This window comes from Corvus cornix, chromosome 24 (genome assembly GCF_000738735.6).
Source record: "Corvus cornix cornix isolate S_Up_H32 chromosome 24, ASM73873v5, whole genome shotgun sequence".
Classification (NCBI taxonomy): Eukaryota; Metazoa; Chordata; class Aves; order Passeriformes; family Corvidae; genus Corvus; species Corvus cornix.
In genome coordinates, this window is record NC_046353.1 from 6337810 (window position 1) to 6361068 (window position 23259).

Genomic DNA, 23259 nt, shown 5'->3' on the forward strand with positions numbered 1-23259 from the left:
ACAAACAACTCGTGTGTCTTAGGGCCACCAAACACATCTGAGAACCACTCAGTGAACAAACACCTGCCTGCCACTTCCACGCTCTTGCAAAGCCTTAAGAATGTGGCAACTCAGACTGACCCCCTGGCCAAAGAGTAACATTTCAAGCAGTAGAAGAGGGGTTTAAAAATACACTTTGCAATGTCCCTTCTGTAGCAGTAAACTGGTTTTTATTACAGAGAAGCCACTGAGGTCTTTCCAAAGCCTCACAGTGACACTGGTATAAAGCAGCATTGTAGCCCAGAATCTGCAGGACTGTTTAAAACATTGTTCTCCTCAACCATCTGTTCCGATGTGGCCAATTCAAAATAAAAAATATATGATGAGACACCCCACAGCTGCAGAGTTACATTTCACAGAGCAGCAGAGTTGTTCAGCATCTTCACCTCCTCTGTGCTTGTGGACAGAATGCAGATTTTCAGGCTCAAGCTCTAAAGTCCAGTTAAATCAGTAGTACAAATTAGGATGCAAGAGATAGGAATGCCTAAAATATAATCAAAAATAAACCAGGAATTAATTGTCCTGAGTATTGCTGCTTCTGCTGAATTTAAACTCTAAATCCTCCTCAGAAATACCCTGTGTGAAGCCAAAGCAAGTGATAAATCAGTCTCTCTGCTGAGTGATGGGGCTGCATGATCGGCTCCTAATATTCCATGGCAAACACCCTGTAAAATTCCAGGGGGTACTAATTCCAGTGTCCACATCCTCCAAAACGATGCAGCCAAGATGCACCTGCTGCCTTCCAGGAGATTTTTTCTGGACATGAATAGATATTTCAATTATCAGCAGTGAGAAGCTGAGGTAATTCCAGCTCATCGTACTCCAGGTGAAGACAGTAAGCCAAGAAACGAAAAGGATCTCTTTGGGAAAAAAAAACCTCATTGAGGAAAAAGAGCTTTTTAAAGACCATTTAAATAACACACTAATGCAAATGCTCTTCAAAAACACTTCAGGAGCATTCAGTTTAAAATGGAAGTTTAGCTCTCCAAATGGGATTGCTCTTGCAGTGCTGCAGCCTTAGACAGCATGATTTCCTGGGAATGATGAGCTGGTAACACTAAGCCAGGAAATACCCACAGCATGGACAAAGTTTCCAAAGACAAAACCAAATTCACATTTAAAGTATCAAAGGACAGCTGCTTTCTTGATCCAGATTCAGAAGCATAATTAATTGGTCTGAACCTGCAGGACATTTTCCCCTCAATCACTGACATTAGGCGTGGAAAACACTGACTTCATTCGCGGTAGCCAATTTTCAAATGTAACCCAGGCTGCGTTAACACCACTCTGTGCTAGAACTACATGGAATTGCTGAGGCTGGAAAAGATCTTTAAGTCCACCATTAAACTCTGTGCCCACGTGCCACATCCACACACTTTTGAACACTTCAGGGATGGTGACTCCGCCAGTGCCCTGGGCAGCCCCTTCCAATGCTTGGCAGCCCTTTCCAGGAAGACATTGTCCCTGATACCCAACTGAACCTCCCCTGGAGGTCATTCCTTGGACAAACCCCACCCCCTGCATGGTGCCTGTGCTCTGGGTTACCTCGGGGCTGTCCTTCAGGGCATCGGAGCGGGGCAGCTCTGCCAGCTGGGAGAAGCGGCGGTCATAGATGCACAGGTGGAGGTGTTTGTCCAGCACCCGGAAATCCTCATAGCTCCTCTTCACGATCCAGCTCCTGCCCTGCACACACAGACACAGCCACACTGTCAGCAGCTCCTCACAGCACAGGTTAGCAAAGGGAAATCTGAGCACATACAGCACTTTCTCCTCGAAACACCTGAAAGTGATCGAAGTGCCTGAGTAAGATCTTCATGTTTTAATTTGCAGGTAACATTTTCATGTTTTAATTTGCAGCAGCCATTCATGCTCAAACCAGCTGTTAGTGGTCCTGGTTTAATTATTTAACCATGGGTTTGGATGTGGCCCAGCATCACGAGACCCATCCAGAGCTTTAACTTCCACCTGTCTTACAAGGATTTTGTAGCATTTTCCTACACAAGGTGTCCCTGCACAAATGTAAATCACCAAGTGGTTGTATAAACAGTGTGAAATTAGATTCCAAACAGATTGAAGCATATAAACCCAGGGATCTGAAGGCAGGATTGAAGCTTGCAAGATTTCTGCCAGGTGCCCCAGGCAAACCTTCAGCTGAATGAAGAAAACAATCCATGATGAACAACCCTAGCTGCAGATTTATTCTTGAGTGCATATCATTTCCCCAATTAAAATATAGATAAGATACAGACGGCTCCAGGGGACAAGGAAGGGACCGTGGCAGCATGGAATAATTTGCTTTGTGAAGCTTTTAATATCTAATGATGACTTTTAAATGCTCCATGGCCTATTATGATCAATAAAAAACATTGTAATAATGCAGCAGTTTACAGGTCAAAGCGCTTTATGAAGAGTCATTAATCACAGGATCTCTGAGTGCTTTCGGATGGAAGGGAACTTAAAGCCCATCCAGTGCCACCCCTGCCATGGGCAGGGACACCTCCCACTGTCCCAGGTTGCTCCAAGCCCCATCCAACCTGGCCTTGGACACTGCCAGGGATGTGGAAGGAATCAGGGAATTTGATTGCTCCAGGTTACATGGGCACTCAGAGGCAGGGCCAAGGATTAGAAGTGACACAGGGATGCCTGGAAGTGGAGCAGAAAGCAGGGGATGGGGTGTAGGAGGAGACACAGCAGGAACAGAGCTGTAAATGGTGACCTGCTGTGCATGGCTGGTGGGGCTCTGCCAGGTGCCCTCTCCCCTGGGATACAAAAGGCATGACCTACTCTGAATTCTCAGTCATAATTCCTCTACACTGACTTCTTTATCAGCAAAGTTCTAAGCATCAGTTTTATGTTAATATCCAAAGCCTGTGAGGCAGTTGCAGATATAAACCCTCCAATCCAGCTACATTCTGTCCCAATGATTTAAGACAACTCCACACTGTGACTGTGCCCATAAACTCTGCTTTCAGCTCATGAGAAATCACCATATTTCACAATCCTACAAAGAGGCACCTACACAGGATAAATGCTTTGGAATTTCCACATTATGTCATTTCAGTTTTTGTCTAAAGGAGAAAAATAAAACCAGGAGTGCAAGGCTAATTCTGTTCAGGGAGCTGTAAGCCTTCCCCATTTCTCCATCTTTTGCAGTTAAGGGATTCTTGCTCTGTCACTGAGCTGCCAGTGTGACCTTCAAGGTTTAGTCACCATCATAGGGAAGAGCAGCCTGAGAAATCCCTGTGATCCTGGACCTGCCTCTGTCACCAAACCACTGAACCAGGCATTTCATTCCTGCGTGACCACCCAAACAACAAAACGATCCTAAACCTGTCACCATTCCATTGTATTTCAGTTCCAAAGGCTGGCCTGTAGCTGTGCAGTCTGGCTGCCACGAACGAGGGCAGTAAGAGTTAAATGCACCCGGGAAGCAGAGCTGGGCCAGCCCCTGCTGTGCCAGGGTGTGCAGGATCAGCCGGGTGAGCCAGTCCCACACCATGCCAGTCACGGGGCTGACAACAGCAGGAAAAGGTGATGGATGAGCAGGGACAGCTTACCCCACACCAGCAGCAGTGTCTCTGGCCCCACGGGAGGCTCCTGGAGCAAGGGCAGGCAGCAGAGCCGGAGCGCGGGAAGGGAACCGGGATCCTCGGCTCCCGCACCTCCGAACTGCAGCTCGCAGCTGCTAAGCAACCAGCAGAGCTATCCCTGAGCTCTCCCTGAGCTCTCCCTGAGCTATCCCTGAGCTGTCCCAGAGCAGCCCAGGCTCCAGGAGAGGGATGGTGCAGGTGCCTGGAGGCCAGAACCTCATTACCATTCCCAGGTCACTCAGCCTGGGATTGTGGACGTCAGGCTCTTGTGTGAAAGGATCACAGGATATTTCATGGAATCATGGAATATCCTGAGTCGGACCCACAAGGATCATCAGTCCAACCCCTGGCCCTGCACAGACACCCCAACAACCCCACCCTGGGCACCCCTGGCAGAGCTGTCCAAACGCTCCTGGAGCTCTGGCAGCCTCGGGGCCGGGACCATTCCCTGGGGAGCCTGGGCAGTGCCCAGCACCCTCTGGGGTAGAACCTTTCCTGGTACTCAGCCTGACCCTGCCCTGGCACAGCTTCAGCTGTTCCCCAGGTTCTGTCACTTCTCTCAGAAGAACTCACCACCTGCCCCTCCACCTTCTGCAACAGGGCTGCCAATTCCCGTCTCAGAGTGACCGCGCACAGGCTGCGCTGGCACAGAGCAGCACATTCCATAACACACATTTTCACCCAGCAGAATGTTATTCCAACGCCAAGGGGAGTATTTACCAATATTCTACCATTTTAAGCCTGCCATAACTCATTTCAGAAAGCACCCATGCTTTAGGTTGGACTTGAAGTTCTATTAAGCAAAGTATTTTGCAGATTGGGACCCTGAGTGACAAATTTTTAAGCCACATTTACATGGGATGCAATTAACTTCACAGGAAGGAATTGCTGCAGCAATCGAGGAAGGAACTGGACAATATTTAGTGCTTCCCCTCAGATCCCCAGCACAAATCACAGGAAAGCAAAGCCTGGATTCTCCCAGCCAGACTCCCAGAGAGGCACAGCCAAAGCAGCAGCAGCAACAGTGGCCTCATCCCAGACCTGAAGTACTACCAAGGTTTCCCTACACCCATACAAAAATTGTACATCCTGCCCCCATTTCCTGCAAATTCTCAAGTGCCAGAAAGGTTTGGCAAAAGGATTCTTTTTTAGTTTAGTTTTTAGTTTAGTTAGAGAATTAATAAAATATTAAACACAAGTAAGTGCCTGTTAAGTTGGTCTCATGTTGTCAGTTGTGTTTTATAGCAAAGCTCAACATTCCTGGTGCTTCAGGCACTCACCATCCATATGGCAAAAATGTCTTCTTCACATTTTCAATGACTTCCATAAACTGTTGCTCAAATAAATTTTTGATCAGCCTCTCATTTTCTAATTCAATAATTACTTTTCCTTAATTATTAATGGTCCTGATTCACAGAACCACGAGCTTAAATCACATTCTCTTCAGTGGGACATAAGAAAGAGGTGAAGTTAAGCACAAAGTGATTTTCCAGATTCAGACCTTCAATTACAAACCTGGCTGTGACAAAGTTCTTTAAAATAAAAAATCAAGTATCAAGTGAAGATTTCAAAAATGCCATTAAATAGTTTCAGGATATTTAAAAGGAAAAATTGACCACTGACTTAAAAATAAGTTCCCTTGGAAAAAAATCACTCTATTTTTTGAAATTTCTTTTTACAGAAATGTTCACAATGAAAAGCATCATGACAAATCTGGAATTTCTCACAGAATGGAAAATCTGGTCTCATCCCTACTCTTTTTCCAGCCTGATCTGTTCTCCCTTACTCCGCTGGGTCGGATTGAATGTACGACGAGAGCCTGGTGAGATTTCAGCCTCTGCACAGAGCTGCTGATTTTTTCCCGATTATCAAAGCAAGGAGAAATGTCATGCTAAAGAAATGACTGGAGATCACTGAACTGATGATTTAATTTCCAGTGAGCCAGAGATTTGAACCCTCCATCAGTGGCACCATCACTGAGAGATCACGGATCAGAGACGCTCCCAGGCTTCACTTGGCACGGGAGGAGATGGGGAGGGACAGGGATCCAGAGCCAGCTCCACAAGGAGTATTTTTAGCTCTGCCGATCAAATGGCCTGAGGAGGATGATGAGCAGCCACAGCCTGGAGTGATTTCCTACTCCCTTAAGCTCAGTTCAATCCTGTGGCACTTGGGAAGAGCAGCAGTGTCCCTTCCCATTCCCACTCTTCCCAACCCATCCCGATTCCTGCAGCTCTGGGGCGGCTTCATTACCAACAGACAGACATTACCCACTGCAAATCTGAGAGGAAGAGACTTTAAACCATTCCCTGCATTTTCCTTCCCAGAGTCAGAACCTCACTTTGCTCCACCATCTCTTAAATGCTTCAATTATCAGTACAAAACCCGTGCTCGTTTCTAAGTGGGGCTCCTCTAAATCCAGGCCAGTTCCATACACGAGTATTTGTCTGTGGGTTTAACTGTTTCCACTCGGCACCTGGCAGCAGTAACTCTTCCTGCTGTGCCCTGGGCAGCACTCAGAGCACCCAGCCTGCAAGAGAGGTCCAGCTGCTGCCAGGATTTGTGGTACCATCCATTCACAAAACTGACATGCTGAATTTTTTTATTAAAGATTTACAGATCTCCTTGCTATGTAAAAAAAACTTCTGTTTGCAGCTGGATCTGTCTCCATGTCAGCAGACAGCACCCCATCCTGCCCACCAATCCCTGTCCAAGCCAGCCAGGCTGCCACTGAGTTCTGGCACACACAACCTTCCTGTCCCACAGTCCGACTAGGTTTGCTCTACAGCACTTAGGATTTATTTATTTTAAGACAGGGATAGACCTTTCTCTTCTGGTTCAAATGCTTATTTCCTCAGAGAGAACACATGGATGCTCTCCTGAACCTTGCAGCCCACATGGAGAGCGACAGCAGAAAATGAGATGAAAGTATGAGGCAAAAGTCACTTCAGTTTGACCCTTCAGTAAGAAAACACCACGGATTAAATAGCTGGAAAAGCAGCAGCATCCAGCAGGAGAGGTTAACTCTGCCATGGGTGACTCTTACAGCTGTCTGGGGCTCGGGCTCTGTATGTTATTCCAGCCTGACCCTTCAGCCCTTTCCTGTTTCAAGTCACAGTGGAAAATGGTTTAGAGATTTAGTCAAAACAGAAAGCAAGATGGATAAAATCCATCCCAGGGACTTCACCCAGGAAGTGTTTTTAGCTGGTGCCTTAGGTCACTTTATCTACACTTAGATCTGTTTACCAAAGTGATTCCATGACTTCTAGTGTGTTATTTAACTAGAAGAAAATTATAAATCTTTAAAACTCAAAGCGAGTTTGCACTAAGGCAACATAAAAGTACTTTATTTCTGAATGAAATGCTAAAACTTCAGCACTCCACCTGGAATCACAGGACATGGAGACAAGGGAGGAACGAGCACAAGATGGAGGCAATATACAAATGGACAGAGCACAAGGCAGAGGAGAAAATTTGGTATATTTATGTGGTGAACCCTTATTAGCCTTATTCCCCAGCAGAAATTAATCTCTCAGCATTAATTATCAGTTTATTATCAATTAATTGCAGTCACTAGGAAAAAAAGAGGTATTAATGGAAACCACTGCAGATTTTCTCCCCTAAAAATTAGACTTCCTTGTGCTGCTGGATTCCATTTACACATAGGAGCCCCCAAAGCACACGTGGGGACACAGGGCTGGGTCTGAGTGACAGCAGTGTCATCCCTGTCTGCCCTGTTTGGGAAATCACCCCCTCAGGTGTGTGTGGCTCTCTGGGGGAGAAGGTGACACAGGCCATGAGCTCCAGTGGCTCCTGTGTCCCTCAGAGGAGCTTTGCCAAGAGTAAACACTTGGCTCAGGCTTTGAGGGTGAGTGCTTTTGTACAGGTACACAGGAGTAAGAGCCCAGCAAGACAACCCAACACAAGCAGAGTGTCTGAAACCCTAAGAGCCATTTTTCCTCCCAGAACCAGCCCATTTCTGAATGGCAGCCTGGCAGACCTTGAACTCAACCCAGGACTGACAGCCATCACCATGTGAGTGACATCTCTGCTCTCCTGACAGGCTGCAATTTAAACACTTCCATATCCATCATCTCTTTAGCAGAATTCCACCATGGAGCAGCAGGTCAGGGGTGAGGGGAGGGTGGGCACAGCGTGGGGGGCTGCTTTTCTGCACTTCAGAAAATCACAGTCGTGACACAACAAGAGCTAGGAGCCACAAATGAAACCCTTCAGAGCCACAGAGCACAGCTCAGGGAGCTGAAATTCCACCACCCTCCAGGCAGCAGGGCAGTGAGGGGGTGTATGTACAGCTAAAAATGGATGCATGGACACTGCAGGCATTAAATACAGCTCCCTCCTTACCCCACAGCCCAAACGTGCCATAAACTGCTCTGCACCTCACCGCAGAGAGAAACACAGATCCGTCAGAGCCTGTAGCCACCAATGGCCTTTAGAGCAAAACAAACAAAAAAACCTTTGAAAATTTCTTGCCTGAGGTTATTAAAACAAAATAAAAGAAAATCACAGAATCCCAGGATGGCTTGGGTTGGGAGGAACCTTAAAGCCCATCCAGTCCCCCCCTGCCATGGGCAGGGACACCTCCCACTGTCCCAGGCTGCTCCAAGCCCTGTCCAACCTGGCCTTGGGCACTGCCAGGGATCCAGGGGCAGCCACAGCTGCTCTGGGCACCCTGTGCCAGGGCCTGCCCACCCTCCCAGGGAACAATTCCTGCCCAATATCCCATCTAATCCTTCATTCTGGCAGTGGGAAGCCATATCCCCCTTTTTTCCTATTTACAAGAACTTTCCAAATTCCTTGCCTGAGCTCACCTACAGCATCAGCAGCTTTGGCAGATAGAGATCTCCATTTTCTTAAGTCTCATTTCTCAGGCAGATTATGGAAGCAAACAGCTGACTTGTGTGTATATATATATACAGTTGGCCAGAGCACAGAAGCACATTTTTGTAAAAACAAACTACAAAGGAGAAAAGAGGCTTTTTGTAGGTCCAAACCCAAAAAACTTTATTTGAAAACCCCCCATGATCCTGTCAGGGCTGCTATGCCACAGACCAGACATCCTTCACCTCATTTACGAACAAGAGTCACTCAGGAGCACGGCAATAATGAAACGCTGCTGTGTCTGACTCTGCTCCCTTCCCGCCCCGCTCATCCTGACACCCCGGAACGAAGCAACACTCCCAGTGTTTGGAAAACATCACTAACAGGGTAAGAAATGCCTCTGGGCAAGGTTATAGGTAAAAACCATGAGTATTTCCAGGGAAAACACTGGCAAGCAGGGGTGTTAGAGATGTACCTGATCAAGCCTCAAGGACAGAGGTTGGAAGGGTGAAACATTATTTAGAAAGCACAAGAAACAGACGCAGCCTTGGGGAGGTTTTGTGAACAAAGATGGAACCAAAATGGAGAAATCAGCTGCTTTTCTGGCAGCTGCAGCCATCAGTTTTAAGAAGAAAGAGTGAAAAGTGGTGCCAAGACCCAGGAGATGAAATATTTAAGACAGACCATCTTCACTGCCTTATATCCCTGACGGGGACTTTTAAAAGTGTAAACCACGTTTGAAATAAAGGCACAGTTTTAAACCCACGGATGAGTTAAAAATGCACTATTTGGAAACAGAAAGTCCTTCCTAATCTGTCAAAACCTGAGCCCTTGGTGGCAAACCTGCTCTACAGTCTTGGAAAATACAGTCTGTGTTTATTTCTGATGCCTCCGTCCCCCAGCCTGTGGCACATCCTCAGTGTGACACAACTCAGAGTGACAACACCTGCTCTGTGGATTTTAACAAACTTGGGGCCCAAACCTGCTCTGTAACTCTGGGAAAGCCCCAGGAATTTAAGGAACAAGCTCAAATCAGGTTCCCCCTGAGAATTCTGTGACTGACTCCTCTAAACAAAACCTATTTTTAATGTAACATCCAGTTGGGCAAAGCACCTCTAGCTACTGAGTGCAACAGTGGCACTCTCAGCCTTCTTATACCCAAACAACTCAATTACAAATTATCTTCAGAGTATCAGTTTAATAATCCACGTGCACTCAGAATAACTGGTAGGAGAGAACTTTGGGAAACTGCTGGGATTTTGTACTTTGCCACTTGGCTCTGTGCCAGTAAATATTTGCTACAAACAGTGAAAATGATGCATATTTGATTTACCACTGAAGTACCTTTAGGACAAGATGCCCTAAGGAGGGTTAGGTTGGATATTAAGTTAAAATTTTTTTTAATGGAAAAGGTTGTCAAACCCTGGCAGAGGCTGCCCAGAGCAGTGGTGGGTGGAGTCACATTCCCTGGAAGAGTTAAAAAAATCCATGTTGATGTGGCACTTGGGGACATGGATTGGTGGTGGGTTGGCAGTGCTGTGGCAAAGGTTAAACTCCATGATTTTGGAGGTCTTTTCCACCCACTCGATGATCCTGCCTTTACACACACACTGTTTATTTTGATGTGGTTTCTGTGCCTGGACAGAGCCTTTTTGAAACCATCCTTTCCTGACCTGCCTGCCCTGCGTTTTTTGTTCAGTGAATCTGCTATTTGGAAGGGCAGATGTTGTTCCAAGGTCCGTGACTGTCACCTACCCTGAGGCTGAGCATCCCAACTGCACACCTGGGCTGTCTCCTGCTGCTTCCTCAGCCACCTGACACCCAGCATCACCTGCTGAGCAGAGCAGCTTTGCAGCCTTGCAGAGGGTGGGACTGGATGAAACTGTTTGAGGCGATTTGTCCTAACAGTGTCACCTTCCCCACGTAAACAGGTACTAAAAATGTGCGCATGGCAAACCTCCCCACAAGGAATAAACATCAAGGAAGGAAAGAAAAACAGAATATCCACCACAGTCCTCCCCTCATTCTGGATTTGAACCAAGCCCTGCTCTTGGAAAAGTTGTAAAACAAGTAAATTGAAGGCAAAGGGCTCCTCTGCAAAGCATCTGCACTTGCTCAGTTGTGGGGAGGACTCGGTGTCTCGTCAGAACAACCCAAGTGTCCCCTTCCATTTGTGGCTGGGCCCAGCCTTGTCTCCAAAGCACCACATGAGGATCAGGAGCCCTGCCAAGATCCATCACTCACAGGGAGAAACCACAGTCCTGTCCCCAAGGATTTCTGCAGTGATCCTCAGTGCCAGAGCCCAGAGCACAGTCTGGGGACAAGCAGAGATCTCTAATTCTTGCTTGTTTTCTGTCTGAAGGCAAAACGCCCAAAGGCCACGACATTAACAGACTATTATGGAGCTGTGAGAGCCTCTGCTGCTCACAGACACCCTTTCAGGACAGCACTTTCATGTGATACTGCACTTTATCCTGACAAATAACCTTCCCTCTCGCTCATCATCCTTCCCTAGAGCACGGACTGGCCGTTTCCTTCAGCTGGGGGTTTCCACCAGGGAAAACCATCTGAAGTTGTATCACTCACATTCCCTCTGACCAAGAACCACCCAGCAGCTCAGCCTCAGGCAGGTCTGAGGAGCTGGGAGGCTCTTGCCTTCAGGAGGTTATTTCCAGATACCCCCTTTCCCCAGAAAAACCCACCCTCAAATAAATTCCCCAGAGCATTTCCCCACTGGAGTTTGAGCACAGAAAGCCTCTGTCCCTGGCACGTTGAGGGGACACCTTGAACTGCACCTACATTTGCACCTGCTGAAAAAATGTGCTTTAGCACCAACAGCTCCACGACAGTTTTTATATAAAGAATTATTCCATTCAAAATCCACACATAGCTACAACACTGCTTCTGCGTCTCATGCATCCAGAGTTAAGAAGAGAAAGAGCTGACCCCATTTCTGTCACAATACACATTTAAATAATTAAATAGAGAAAAAAAAATCCAAAGAGAGCCATGAATGGAGCAGTTAAAGACCAAAGTTTAAGGGCGACAGTAATTTTTGATGTCTCGTTACCAGTGGATGGATGGACACAGCAGAGCAGTGAAACTGCCCCTGGCTGGGGCTGAAGGACCAGTCCCACCAGCAGGGCCAGGGAATCCCAGAGCCCCAGGACACACAGATGCAGCTGGGACAGTGCAGTGCAGCTCCTGGAGGGGACAAAAATCCCTTTTGCCTCAAAACTGCCACTTCCATGGTGACATGTCACAACAGGACAAGAGGAAACGGCCTCCAGCTGTGCCAGGGGAGGGTCAGGTTGGACACCAGGAGGGACTTCTTCCTGGAAAGAATGGTCAGGCATTGGAAGGGGCTGGCCAGGGAGGTTCCTGGAGTGCCCAAGGAACACCTGGACATGGCATTCAGTGCTCTGGGCTGGTGACAAGGTGGGGATCAGTCACAGAGCAGACTCGATGGTTTGGGAGGGCTTTTCCAACCTCAGTGACTCCATGATTCTGTGTGTGAATTAAGGATCACAGGGCAAAACCCCAGGCTGAGCTAAGGGTATGGTGAATCTGCTTTTAAAACAGGGCACAGCACACCCCAGTGTTAATCCTGCTGGATGTGAGTGCTGCCCTACCCAGTTCTGCTGGAAAACTCCAAACACCGGCCACTCAAACCCTTGTCCTTAATACCTATTACCCCAATTACTCAGTGAATTTGTCCTCCAGTGTTATCATGCCAGCTACAGAGTAATAAACATTAATTATGCAGTTCAGATGCAATTCAACCCCTACAGATGCCAATTCACTTTCCCAAACCCTGGAACAGAGCCAGGTGTTTCAAAGCCCCTCCACCCTGGCTCTGGGATCTCCTGAGGTCTGAGCACAGCCCAGCAGCACCCTGCAGGCTGCCTGCCAGCTTCAGGCATTCTTGATTAATTCTCATTCCCACTGTCACTTCATTTTTATTTACTGCTGCTGGGAGCAGGAGGCATGGAGTGTGTGACCTCAGATCCACCGGAGCACAGCACGTGGAATGATGGATTAGCAGGGTGGAAACAAGGAATTCTGCTGCTTTCTTTTGCCTAATGTGAAACAGCCCTCAATGCCCGAGAAAAGTTTAGGACAGAGGTTTCAACACGTGTGCACATCTGGAAGGATGGGGTAGAAATATCCAAGCCAGAATGGGCAGGTTTTCAGAAGGTTTCGTGGATTTATAAAATACCCAGGATTTGTTACCCTGAGAAGCTGTGGCTGCCCCATCCCTGGATAGGCCAGGCTGGACGGGCCTTGGAGCAACCTGGAATAGTGGAAGGTGTCCCTGCCCATGGCAGGGGGTGAAACTGGGTGGGCTTTAAGTTCTTTTCCAACTCAAACTCTCCATGATTCCATTTCCAAACACCTGCACACATGAGGCACCAAATTCGTGGGCAACCTGTCAGTGGAAGTTTCATTTCTCCAGTCATCTTCAGGCAAGTGGTGCCAAGAGGCAGAAAAGAAGAACAGAAAACAAGGCAGGGGAAAGGTCGTGATGGTGACCAGCATTTTAATACATCTGAAAGCAGAGCAGCTTTTGTAAGCCCTGCTGAGCACACACAGGCTGGCCCTGACCACGGGGTGAGGACACACAGGGGGCTGCATCATGTGAAAATTTACTGTTTAATAAAAGCACCTACTAATTGCTTTTGTTTTGTTTAGCAAAATCCTAAATCAAGGCAGAAAATTGTATACAAACATGGAGAAGGAGCCATTTCTGAAGACAGATTTTGCACTGGGTAGGATCCACCTGGATGCTCCACACAGATACATCCCTTTAACAAACATGTGAGAGCTTTCCCCTCTCTGTCTTTCTGAAAGTATATAAAGCACACAGAAGAATATCCGTGCGTTAGAATCTGTCCTTTAGTCATCTGTTTAAAGAGCTTTTCACAGGAGCAAAGTAGCACTTACTCAGTTCCTGTTCTCCAGGTGTTTGAGCTCAATCAGAAACTATTAATAAAGAACAAGCCTTCAAGACAAAAAACCCAGCCATACTTTGAATGTTTGACTCAAAAATCCTCCTGCAAGCAATTTGTGGTTTCAGCCTGGACCATTTCAGGCAGCCAGAAGCAGCAAACCACACTTGAGACATTGCTCCTCTGACTAAGACATCGCCCCTGTGGGAAGTATCTTCCACTCTCCCCTCCCCACAAATCACCCGGGGTGGGGAGTCCTGCCTGCTCTTCCTCCTTGGAGCCTGTTTTTCCTGGTATTCCCTCCTGTGCCCTTCAGGCACTCATTATTGTACAGGGAATGTGGGATGGGGATGCCTTCAGAGCTGGGCAAATCCTGCTCTTCAAACAGAAGGTGCCCAGCTCGAATCTCCCGCAGGGCAGAGCTGGGACAAGCAGCTGAGGTTTGGGGCAGTGTCTTCCTCTGTGCATCAGAGACCTGATTCCATCCATCAGAGCAAACACAGCCCAGACAGCAGCACTGCTGGAACCAGGAACAGAACAGGGCACGGCACTGGGCATCCCGTGCCACAGGAATGGCCCAGCTCCTGCCAGCCTGAAAATGGGAGCAGGAAAATGGAGAAAACCATTGGACCACGAGAATACCTGCTCTGGGAACAGCCTTAGAAACGTGCCAGTGCTGGAGCAGAAAAAGGCTTCCTTTGTTGGCACTATCCCTGGAAAGCGGGAGCAGGAAAGGTGCTGTGGCTGGGCTGGCATCACAGCAGTCAGCCTGTGTTTGATCCCCAAGACTGTGCCAGCCCCGGCTCGTGCCCGTGCAGTCTGACATCCCTGCTCAGCAGGGCCTGTCAGCCCTGCCCCAACAATCCACCTGTGAGCATGGACATGAGCAGCAGAAGCCTTGGGAATGGCTGGAGGTTACGTGAACATCTCCACAGCCAGTCCTTGTTCTCTCCCTGCCACTCAAAATGTCACCAAAAATTATGCTTGAGGTGTTCAAACACCACGAATTTCACACTGTAAACAGTATTTACAAGTTTCTTTTATTTTTCAGAACAAAAGCTGAGACTGGGCATTCTTCTGTCGTAATATTGAAGTAAGTACACAGGGAGGTGCTGTAATGTCACACAGACAAACCCCAAAACATCCAAAAGGCACATTTCCAGCCTTCCTTACAAGCTGCCTGGATTAGCCCATCCCAGCCTTTCTGCAGGCTCTGACTTGTGCTGATTTATTCTCCATACACCAGGTAACCCCTTTTAAATGTGGTTCAGACCATGTAAATTCTTTGCTTATCCCAGTGGAAACTTGCAAGGATTGCAAACATTGTCCAAGGACCTTCACAGCACCAGGTACAGTATGAATTCCTACAGGTCTCAGGCACCCCCTGTGCTCCTTCAGGGACCACAGGGATTATCAGTTACTGTCTCCAGGTTCAGAGGGTTCAGTCCTCACATCATCGTTTCAGGACTTGACCCTTTTATTTTAACAACATCACTCTTTTCACAGCAGTCCTGAAATAGCCATCTTCTAGAAATGCAAGTTCAGTGCAATCTTCCTTGGAAAAGAAAGGAAAATCCACCTGCACTGCTGAAAAAAAACCAAACTAAACCAAACCCTCCTATCATTGGCTCTTCCCAACAGGATTTAATTCCCTCCCTTTGTCATTTCCTAGTTTTCATGTTTAAATTTTTCCACAGGAATCAAAAGAAGAATCCTACCTCTCCTCTTTTCTGAAACAGCTCTCTATATATTCCCACTGCTCCTTAAGAGCTAATAAACTGGATTAATTTTTTGAGGTTTTTAAGCAGAAGAGAAGCTAAGCAGAGACTTAACCCCCCCTCCAAACCTTGCACAAAGCCTGGATTTCACAAGCTGACTTGCAGCACAAATACACCTCCCAGAGAATGCTTTTTCAAACCTTATCTGAGAAGGTTTTGCAAAATAAGCATCAAGCTTATGTAAGTGGTGTAATTCTCTTTACACCACTAAAATGATACTTACAGATGGGAAAGAGTGGGGTAGAATTCCCTCAGTGTAAGTAGCTGTGTCCTGCCAAACCCAGCCAAGGCTGAGATGGATGTTTGAAATATCTGCCGTTCAAAAGCTTTGCTTTGCTGCCTGCTCCAGAGGGAAATGACACAGTAAATGCCACTGATGGGCCCCAGCACACAGGGTGGGTCTGCACAGCCCAAACTGGGCAAGGCCCAGCACTGAACCCCAAACCCATGGGTTTAACTTATTTCTCTAAGTCTGGAATCCAAAGCTGCCAGGACGGCAACACCCTCACTCTCTGCTATCTGCTTCTGCAACAAAGCACAGCTGTTTGAAAGCTTCCACATTTCTGTGGATGCAGCCTCACTGACAGAATTCCCTGTGTCCATCTGAGCAATCCAGGATATTGCTCAGGCTGCTGCAGTGGCTGAACACCAGTGCTGGAAGCACATCCAAAGGGTGAGGAAAGCCAAATTTGGTTTTCAGGCTTTTTTCCTCCCTCCTTCAATATTTTTGGCCTGATGCAGCTGCGTCCTGCCAAAATCTGTCCCCACTGCACCATCATTCCATGAGCTATTTCACACCTCCCATTCCATTCTCATGTGGAGCCAAATCCACGCAGACACTGCTGGTGTCCAACATGTGATGGAATGGAATCTTCCCCTGGGCACTGGGAGAGGCCATGGGATGTCAGGGGTGAGGTATCTCCATGGCAGAAATGGTGCTCAGCTGTGCAGTTCCTTCCATGCCTTCCTGGTCACTGGATCCAGATGTCACAAGCTTCTCAGCTTTCTATTGATCTGAGAGACAGGGACATGGAGTAATATGGGAGAGGGTCACTTGGGGGAGGGAGAAGCTTGAGCTAGCCAGGTAGAGTACTTTAAAACAGAAGAGAAAAAAAAAAGAGAAAAAAGAAGAAAAAAATACAGGAAAAGTAAGGAAAAAAGGAAAAAGAGAAAAGGGAAAGAGGGAAAGGGGGAAAGAAGAAAAGGTGAAGACAGACAGGGGGAAAAGGGGAAAGAGAAAAAGGGGAAAGAGAAAAAGGGGAAAGAGAAAAAGGAGAAAGAAAAAAGGGAATGAGGAAAAAGGGAAAGGAAAAGAGGAAAAGGGAAAGAAAAGAAGGTAAAAATAAAAGGAAAAAGAAAAAGGAAGAAAGGAAGACAAAGGTGGCTGGTTCTATGCCCATCCTTTAAAGGGATGAAGCCAACTCCCAGTGTTTCCATTTGAGTTCAGTCAAACAGGGAAGGGAAGGGAAGGGAAGGGAAGGGAAGGGAAGGGAAGGGAAGGGAAGGGAAGGGAAGGGAAGGGAAGGGAAGGGAAGGGAAGGGAAGGGAAGGGAAGGGAAGGGAAGGGAAGGGAAGGGAAGGGAAGGGAAGGGAAGGGAAGGGAAGGGAAGGGAAGGGAAGGGAAGGGAAGGGAAGGGAAGGGAAGGGAAGGGAAGGGAAGGGAAGGGAAGGGAAGGGAAGGGAAGGGAAGGGAATTTCTCAGGAGCTGGGCCTGCAAGAGGAGCAATTCCCTTTGCCAGGCTCAGAATTTCCCCCACTGTCCCCACACAGATGAAATCCATCTGTACCCTCAGACACATCCCTGCAAAGCACTGGAGAGTGGGAGTGAGGTGCCAGAGGAGTGGGGACAGGCCTCACCTCCATCCTGCCCCATCCCAGCTCTCTGCTGCTCCTGAGGCTCCCTCCTGCACAGGGACATTCTGCAGGCTTTGGGACACACTTATACCTGAGGCACCCTGTGAACCTCTGCAGGTGTAGTAGGGTGGGGGAAGGATCAGAAGTGATGTACTCTGGAGCTAGAGGAAAACTGCCACGTTCTCCAGCCTCACCTGCAACAGCCAGGGAATAACCCCGGGCTCATCCCTCCACTAAGCACTGCAAATGTGTCCCAAATGTGAGTGCTCGAAACACTGAAATTCCAGTTTCCTACAGTCCCCTGGAACTCCATTTCCCAGGCACTGCCCTGCCTGTGGCTGGACACAGACGTGTGCCCGCCCTCAGGGTTTGCTGTGCTGCTTGCCAGCCTGGGCTGCTGGCCTGGGAAGTGCTGCTTTTGTGCCAGACTGGCTCCAGGGGGTTACAACAGTCCTGGAAAATTCCCAAACACTGGCAAATTTGAGAGATGTCCACTTGGAACCTCCCTTCCCTCTCCCGAGAGCACATTTATAAACACGTACAGGAACACATGAAAGCTGCCCACAGAGGGGAATTCCCTGCTGGAATTAACCCTGCTGGAGCTCAGCTTGGCCAGGCTCCATCTCCAGAACAGAACAAGAGGCTCTGCTCTCCAGGATGTGGGATGCTCTGCTCCATAGGATGCAGGATGCTCTGTTCCTCGGGATCAAGGATGCTGTGTTTGTGTTCCTCAGCGCTCCCAACAGCCCACTCTGAGCACAGAGCTGAGGCAGCAGAGCAGGGACACTGCAGATTCACCCCATCTGTGTGTACTCGTTGATAAGCGGGATGCTCAGGTGCTGAGGTGAATCATGGAAAGAGCTGCTATCCTAAACCCAGGAAAACACCCAAACCCAGGCAGTAACTGCACTGAACCTGCCCCTGCCCTGCATCTCCCACAGAGAGGGACTCACTGAGCATATTAAAACACACCCATTATGTAGCATTTTACAAAGTCACACAGATCAGCAGGTGGAGAATTTGTGGGACAGAGCAGCAGATTCCTCTGCCCAAAGCATCCTGAGATGAGAATTCCACACCAGGTGTCTGGGAGCAGCACACTGTGGTAACAAACCCCTGGCTGGGATTCTCCCTGTCCAGGTGTCCGTGTCCCCCCAAAGTGCCCTCAGCCTGGGCACACCCACTCCTGTCTCTGGGCTCATCCCTGGGCATCAGCGAGGAGTCTTTGCTTCACATTCTCCATTCTCTCCCCTCAATGCTTCTCCTCTCCTGCAACATCCTGGTGGCAGCACCACAGGCAGTATCCCTGGGGGACTGAGCCAGGGAAGAGATGGAAAACCCCAACCACACCACAGGGAAGTGTCACATCACAGTATTCTGGGGCTCTGTTGGAAAGAGAATGAAAGCCAGGCTGGGGAGAGGAAACGGGGCGTTTACCTGACACGAGATCTGCACCAGGTACACAAGTTCCTTGGACTCACAGCCATTCCTTGTTACTTCGTTCTGTTCCTCCGGGAGCGAAAGCTGCAGAGACAGGGAGGGGAGAGAGAGAGGAGCAGGTCAGTGAGGGGGATAAACCAGGCACACCATGGCACATGGAGCACAACATCCACACCAGCCAGCTCCAAGACATGTCTGGTCTCAGGGAATCGGGGAATCATCAGGGAAGGGCTTGTCTGGCTGGAGCTACCCCAGGGGAGACTCTCCTGGATTCTGGCACCTCACCTGACAGGTTAAAAATAAAAACATGGTTCAAAAATAAAACAATTATGGGGAGGCAAACTGTTCAAGGCAGGATTAAACCTCCAGCTTAGAAGTCTGCAAAATTAATTGTTCACTGAAAATATCTCTATAAATATTCATGGCTAGTGAATATAGAACAGTGCTTCTCCCTACCCCCTTCTCACATTTTATTTATTTTTTTATTTTATACATTCAGGCAGACATTAGATAATAAAACGTATCTCCTAATTTCAGTGTTGTCAAGCAATTCACCCCAGCAGAGTTTTATGGCACCATTCATCACACCCAGAGTCATTAACTGCATCATCAGGATGTGTTTGTGTGAGAGTAGCGAGGAGAGATTTCACTGTCTCATTTCTGCACAGGGACCAAGGCCGGAGCATGCCACTCCTGGCCTTGTTATCCCCCTAGTCTTGATATCCTGCACTGAAAATGGCTTATGTTTAATGATCTTCTCTGAGAACAGAAACTAAAAATCATCATAAGCAAATTAAGACTGTTTGCAAAGCAAATAAATAAAGGAAATGTGTACATAAAACTTAAAAGGCTGTAAAAAAATCCTAATTAGCCACGAGCGAAAAAATCCTGAAACAAATAAAAGCAGAAATGAAAGAAAGGCTGAGGAGAAGAATCCCAAGTTGATGTATTCAATGAATGTAAGCAAGGAAAATCAGAAGTGGGGAGTGAGAGACACCTCATGAAAGAGGGACAAAGAAGGCAAAGTTCTCTCCACACAAATGACCATGACACCTGGAATTAATTCAACTTTGTTCTGCCACAATCTCCCTTCTCTCTGCAAGGAAGTCCCACAGTACATGGATTAAGCCTTCTCCCTCCACCAACCCAACTCCTGCAATACTAATTTCTTTTCTGATGGCTGTAGACAGGTAATTAACAACATTCCTGGACCAAAGAAGGTCTTTGGACTTGTACAATTTATTATCAACCTAGGCTGCTGCCATTAATGTGATTAAACACAACCACTGCTTCTGTATTGCACCTTCCCCCCACCTTTGTCATCATTCTTTGCTATCAAATGTCACATTTGAAGTGCTACTGAGTTTTGAAACTACAGCCAAAGGAAACCCAAAGCAAGCAGTAGAGGAAGGCTTACAAATGCTGGAGATATTTTCCATGTTTGCCAGGTATGAGGAGCTCCAGTTCAAAGAGGCCACAAAGATGATCCAAAGGCTGGAGCAGCCCTTCTGTAAGGAAAGGCTGAGAGAACTGGAAGTGTTCAGCCTGGAAAAGGGAAGGCTCCAGGGAGAGCTCAGAGCCCCTTGCAGGGCCTAAAGGGGCTCCAGGAGAGCTGCAGAGGGACTGGGGACAAGGCATGGAGGGACAGGACACAGGGAATGGCTTCCCACTGCCAGAGGGCAGGGCTGGATGGGAGACTGGGCAGGAATTGTTCCCTGGGAGGGTGGGCAGGCCCTGGCACAGGGTGCCCAGAGCAGCTGGGGCTGCCCCTGGATCCCTGGCAGTGCCCAAGGCCAGGCTGGACATTGGGGCTTGGAGCAGCCTGGGACAGTGGGAGGTGTCCCTGCCCATGGCAGGGGGTGGAACAAGATGGGCTTTAAGGGCTCTTCCAACCCAACCCATTCTGGGATTCTATGAATTAGATGTGGGTTTCCTACTCCTGGAGAAAGGTTTCCATCCTTAATCTCCCCCGTGCTCACCGAGGGCACACAAACCTCCCAGCCCCAAGGGAATTTCAGGTGTCCCTTCACTGTGTATCAGTGCCAAAGCTCATCACCACAGGCCCCCGAAAAAACAACAGCCAGGCAACAAAATCACCAGAGCTCCCTGGAAGGAATTCAGGGCCTGATTCTGTGCAGCAGAACGTGGGGTAGAGAAAGGCACGGGGTGAGTTAGGATGGGTTGAGTTCATCCCCTTCCCTCTCACACACGGCCACCAGGCCGGGCTCCGGCCTCGCCAGGGCTCTGCACAGACTCCTCAGGAGAGCAGCAGTGTGTCAGCTGCAGGTGTGGGGTCCATGTGTGTAGGACACTGAGGTACAGCAAACCCCATTCCCAAGGCACACCTGCCTGAGGACCATCCTGCTGATGCACATTCAGGGAGTTTGCACCCTCCCAGGCAGCCCCTGCTTCAGTCACTGTTCAGACAAACTCACTGTGTGGAGAGGTGACATCTCAGCCCACTGATGGGCCCTACATCCATGCAAATGTCTCGTTTGAGAGGGGAGTTGTAAAAACCAGCTGAACACTGCTCCCCTCCCACAGGCAGCCTCGTGCTGACTGAGACAGAGACAGAAACTGTTTACACAGGAAAATCTATTGAGTTTATCCTGCAATCCAGCTGTCCTCACATCAAAATGCCCCCAAAGATGAATATTCGCTCATGTTCCCGGTCCCCATGTGGTTCAGTTTGTATTTTGCTTTGTTAATAGACATGCACCAAAGCTCTCCCAAAAATTGTGGCTGTCCTGTCGTTTAAAAGCCTTTCCTGCTGCTGCATCCCTTGTAAACAGAATGTCCTGGAAAGCACAGTGGCCCCCAGGCTTGATTTGAAATCCAAGCACAAAGCAAAGACCTTACTGGACTCTGAACATGACTCACAGGCAGAATTTGGTTGGCTTCAAAGTGGGACATTGATTTTTGTGTTCTTAAAGAACAGCAGGGCCTGGTGGATATCCCTGTAACTGTGCCAACGTGTTTTCCTGAGATAAATAATCTGTAAATAGCATTTATGGCAACTGATCAGAGTTAAACTGCACCTATTTTATAATATATAATCTGCAATGTTCCTTCTTCACATTGAAATTGGCTGTCAAAGCTTCTGAGCCTGACGAACAATTATGATGCATTAGGTCCCATTAGGTTCATTTATTGTTGGAATACATATACTTAGCTAGGATGAATGGATATGACCGATTTCATAAATAATATTTAGAGTATCCTCAACTTTTCACTGGCAGCATTTCATGATATGCAAAGAAAGCCTTAAAAATGGTCACGCTACACTTTATGGATAATTGCGAACACCACAGAATCAGGGAATCCCAGAATGGTTTGGGTTGGAAGGGACCTTAAAGCTCATCTGGTTCCTTGGGCAGGGACACCTCCCACTGTCCCAGGTTGCTCCAAGCTGGCCTTGGACACTTCCAGGCATGGGGCAGCCACAGCTTCTCTGGGCAATAGTGCCAAGGCATTGCTCAGATTTGCTTTTACACAGCTGGGGACAAGTTTGGGAGTCTCCCCCCTGCTTCCTGCACACACCCACTGAGAACTGATGATGAATTCAACACAGATCATTGCTCCTCTACCAGCAAACTGGTACCACAAGCTTTTGGCTCTTTTTGCCCAAAAGAGCAGCGCTTGCTGGCCAAGACTTTGCTGATCACATATATAGGGAGGTCAAGCTTAAAAATGCTTCTAGTTCATGTCTGAGACAGAGGCTCATCTCTGGCAATCTGGGTGATAAGGGCACTGATTACAGGGGTCTCCTGCAGAGCAAAACTTATTGGTCATTCCTGTTGTAGGGAAAAACAGCGACAAAGAAGGAGGCTGAGTTATGATATGGCACATTCAGAATTAAAAATAATTAAAAGATGACCCTTGAGATCTGTGCAATCATTTTTTACTTCCAGCCACTGAAGTCTTGTGTGCTCCTCTTACAAACCGCGAAAGCTGTAAAAAATCATCTCAGGGAAAGCACTACATAAATCTGTTGACAGGACTGGGATTGTTGGCTACTAACAAAGTGCCAAATCCTGGCCAGGTAAGACCTGGTGCCCCTGAGCCCCAGACGTCAAAGGAAGCTCAGCTTTAACTTTCATCTCCTTGTTTCCTGAGTGATGTCAATTCCATCATCCAGCTCTCCCAGTGAAAGGATAATTTGTGAGAAGCCTGGGAAGCATAGATTTGATTTGTCTGTGGGACTTAATTCAACTTCTGCTTCATAAAGCCATGAACACACTGATCTCACTCATGCACATCACAGCCAGTGAGTAACACAGAGCTGCAGCAGAGAGCTCACAATAAAATTAAAATATGTAAAAAAGAGAAAAGGAACATAAAAGAAAAGACAAAGCCCGAAGAAATCCCCCTCCCCAACAGAATTAGAGTTAAGGTTAGAATTTAATGGGGGAGGCATTCAGTAATTAGATGACAATTAATGAGAACTGTAAACTAGAAAAATAATCTTGATTCCAAATAGAAGGAGCAGATCATCCTTCCCAAACAGTGTAAACTTTTAGTAAACTTTAATTTACCTAATTCACTGACACCTCATCTCATGTCAGAGGTGTGGAGCTACACTGACCTGGGACACAGCCAGGGAATAACACTCCAGAGAGCAGCAAAACCCTGTAAAATAACTCCTACAATTCCTGGAGTTGATTTCAGTCTCCCACACAGCACCTGCCAAGTTTCATCTCAGTTCCTTGGGTAACGATGCCTGAGTGGGAGCCAGCAGAGAGCCAAGACCTGGGCAGGGGATGCTGT

General features: G+C 47.8%; 1 protein-coding gene across 1 annotated transcript in view; it reads right to left on the reverse strand.

Annotated features, from left to right (window-relative positions):
• ARHGAP32 (Rho GTPase activating protein 32) overlaps positions 1-23259 on the reverse strand; it is a 176336-nt gene that overhangs the window by 76605 nt on the left and 76472 nt on the right. The window contains 2 exon segments of the mRNA XM_039565052.1: positions 1585-1722; positions 18490-18576. Of these exon segments, the coding sequence (XP_039420986.1) occupies positions 1585-1722; positions 18490-18576 (225 nt within the window).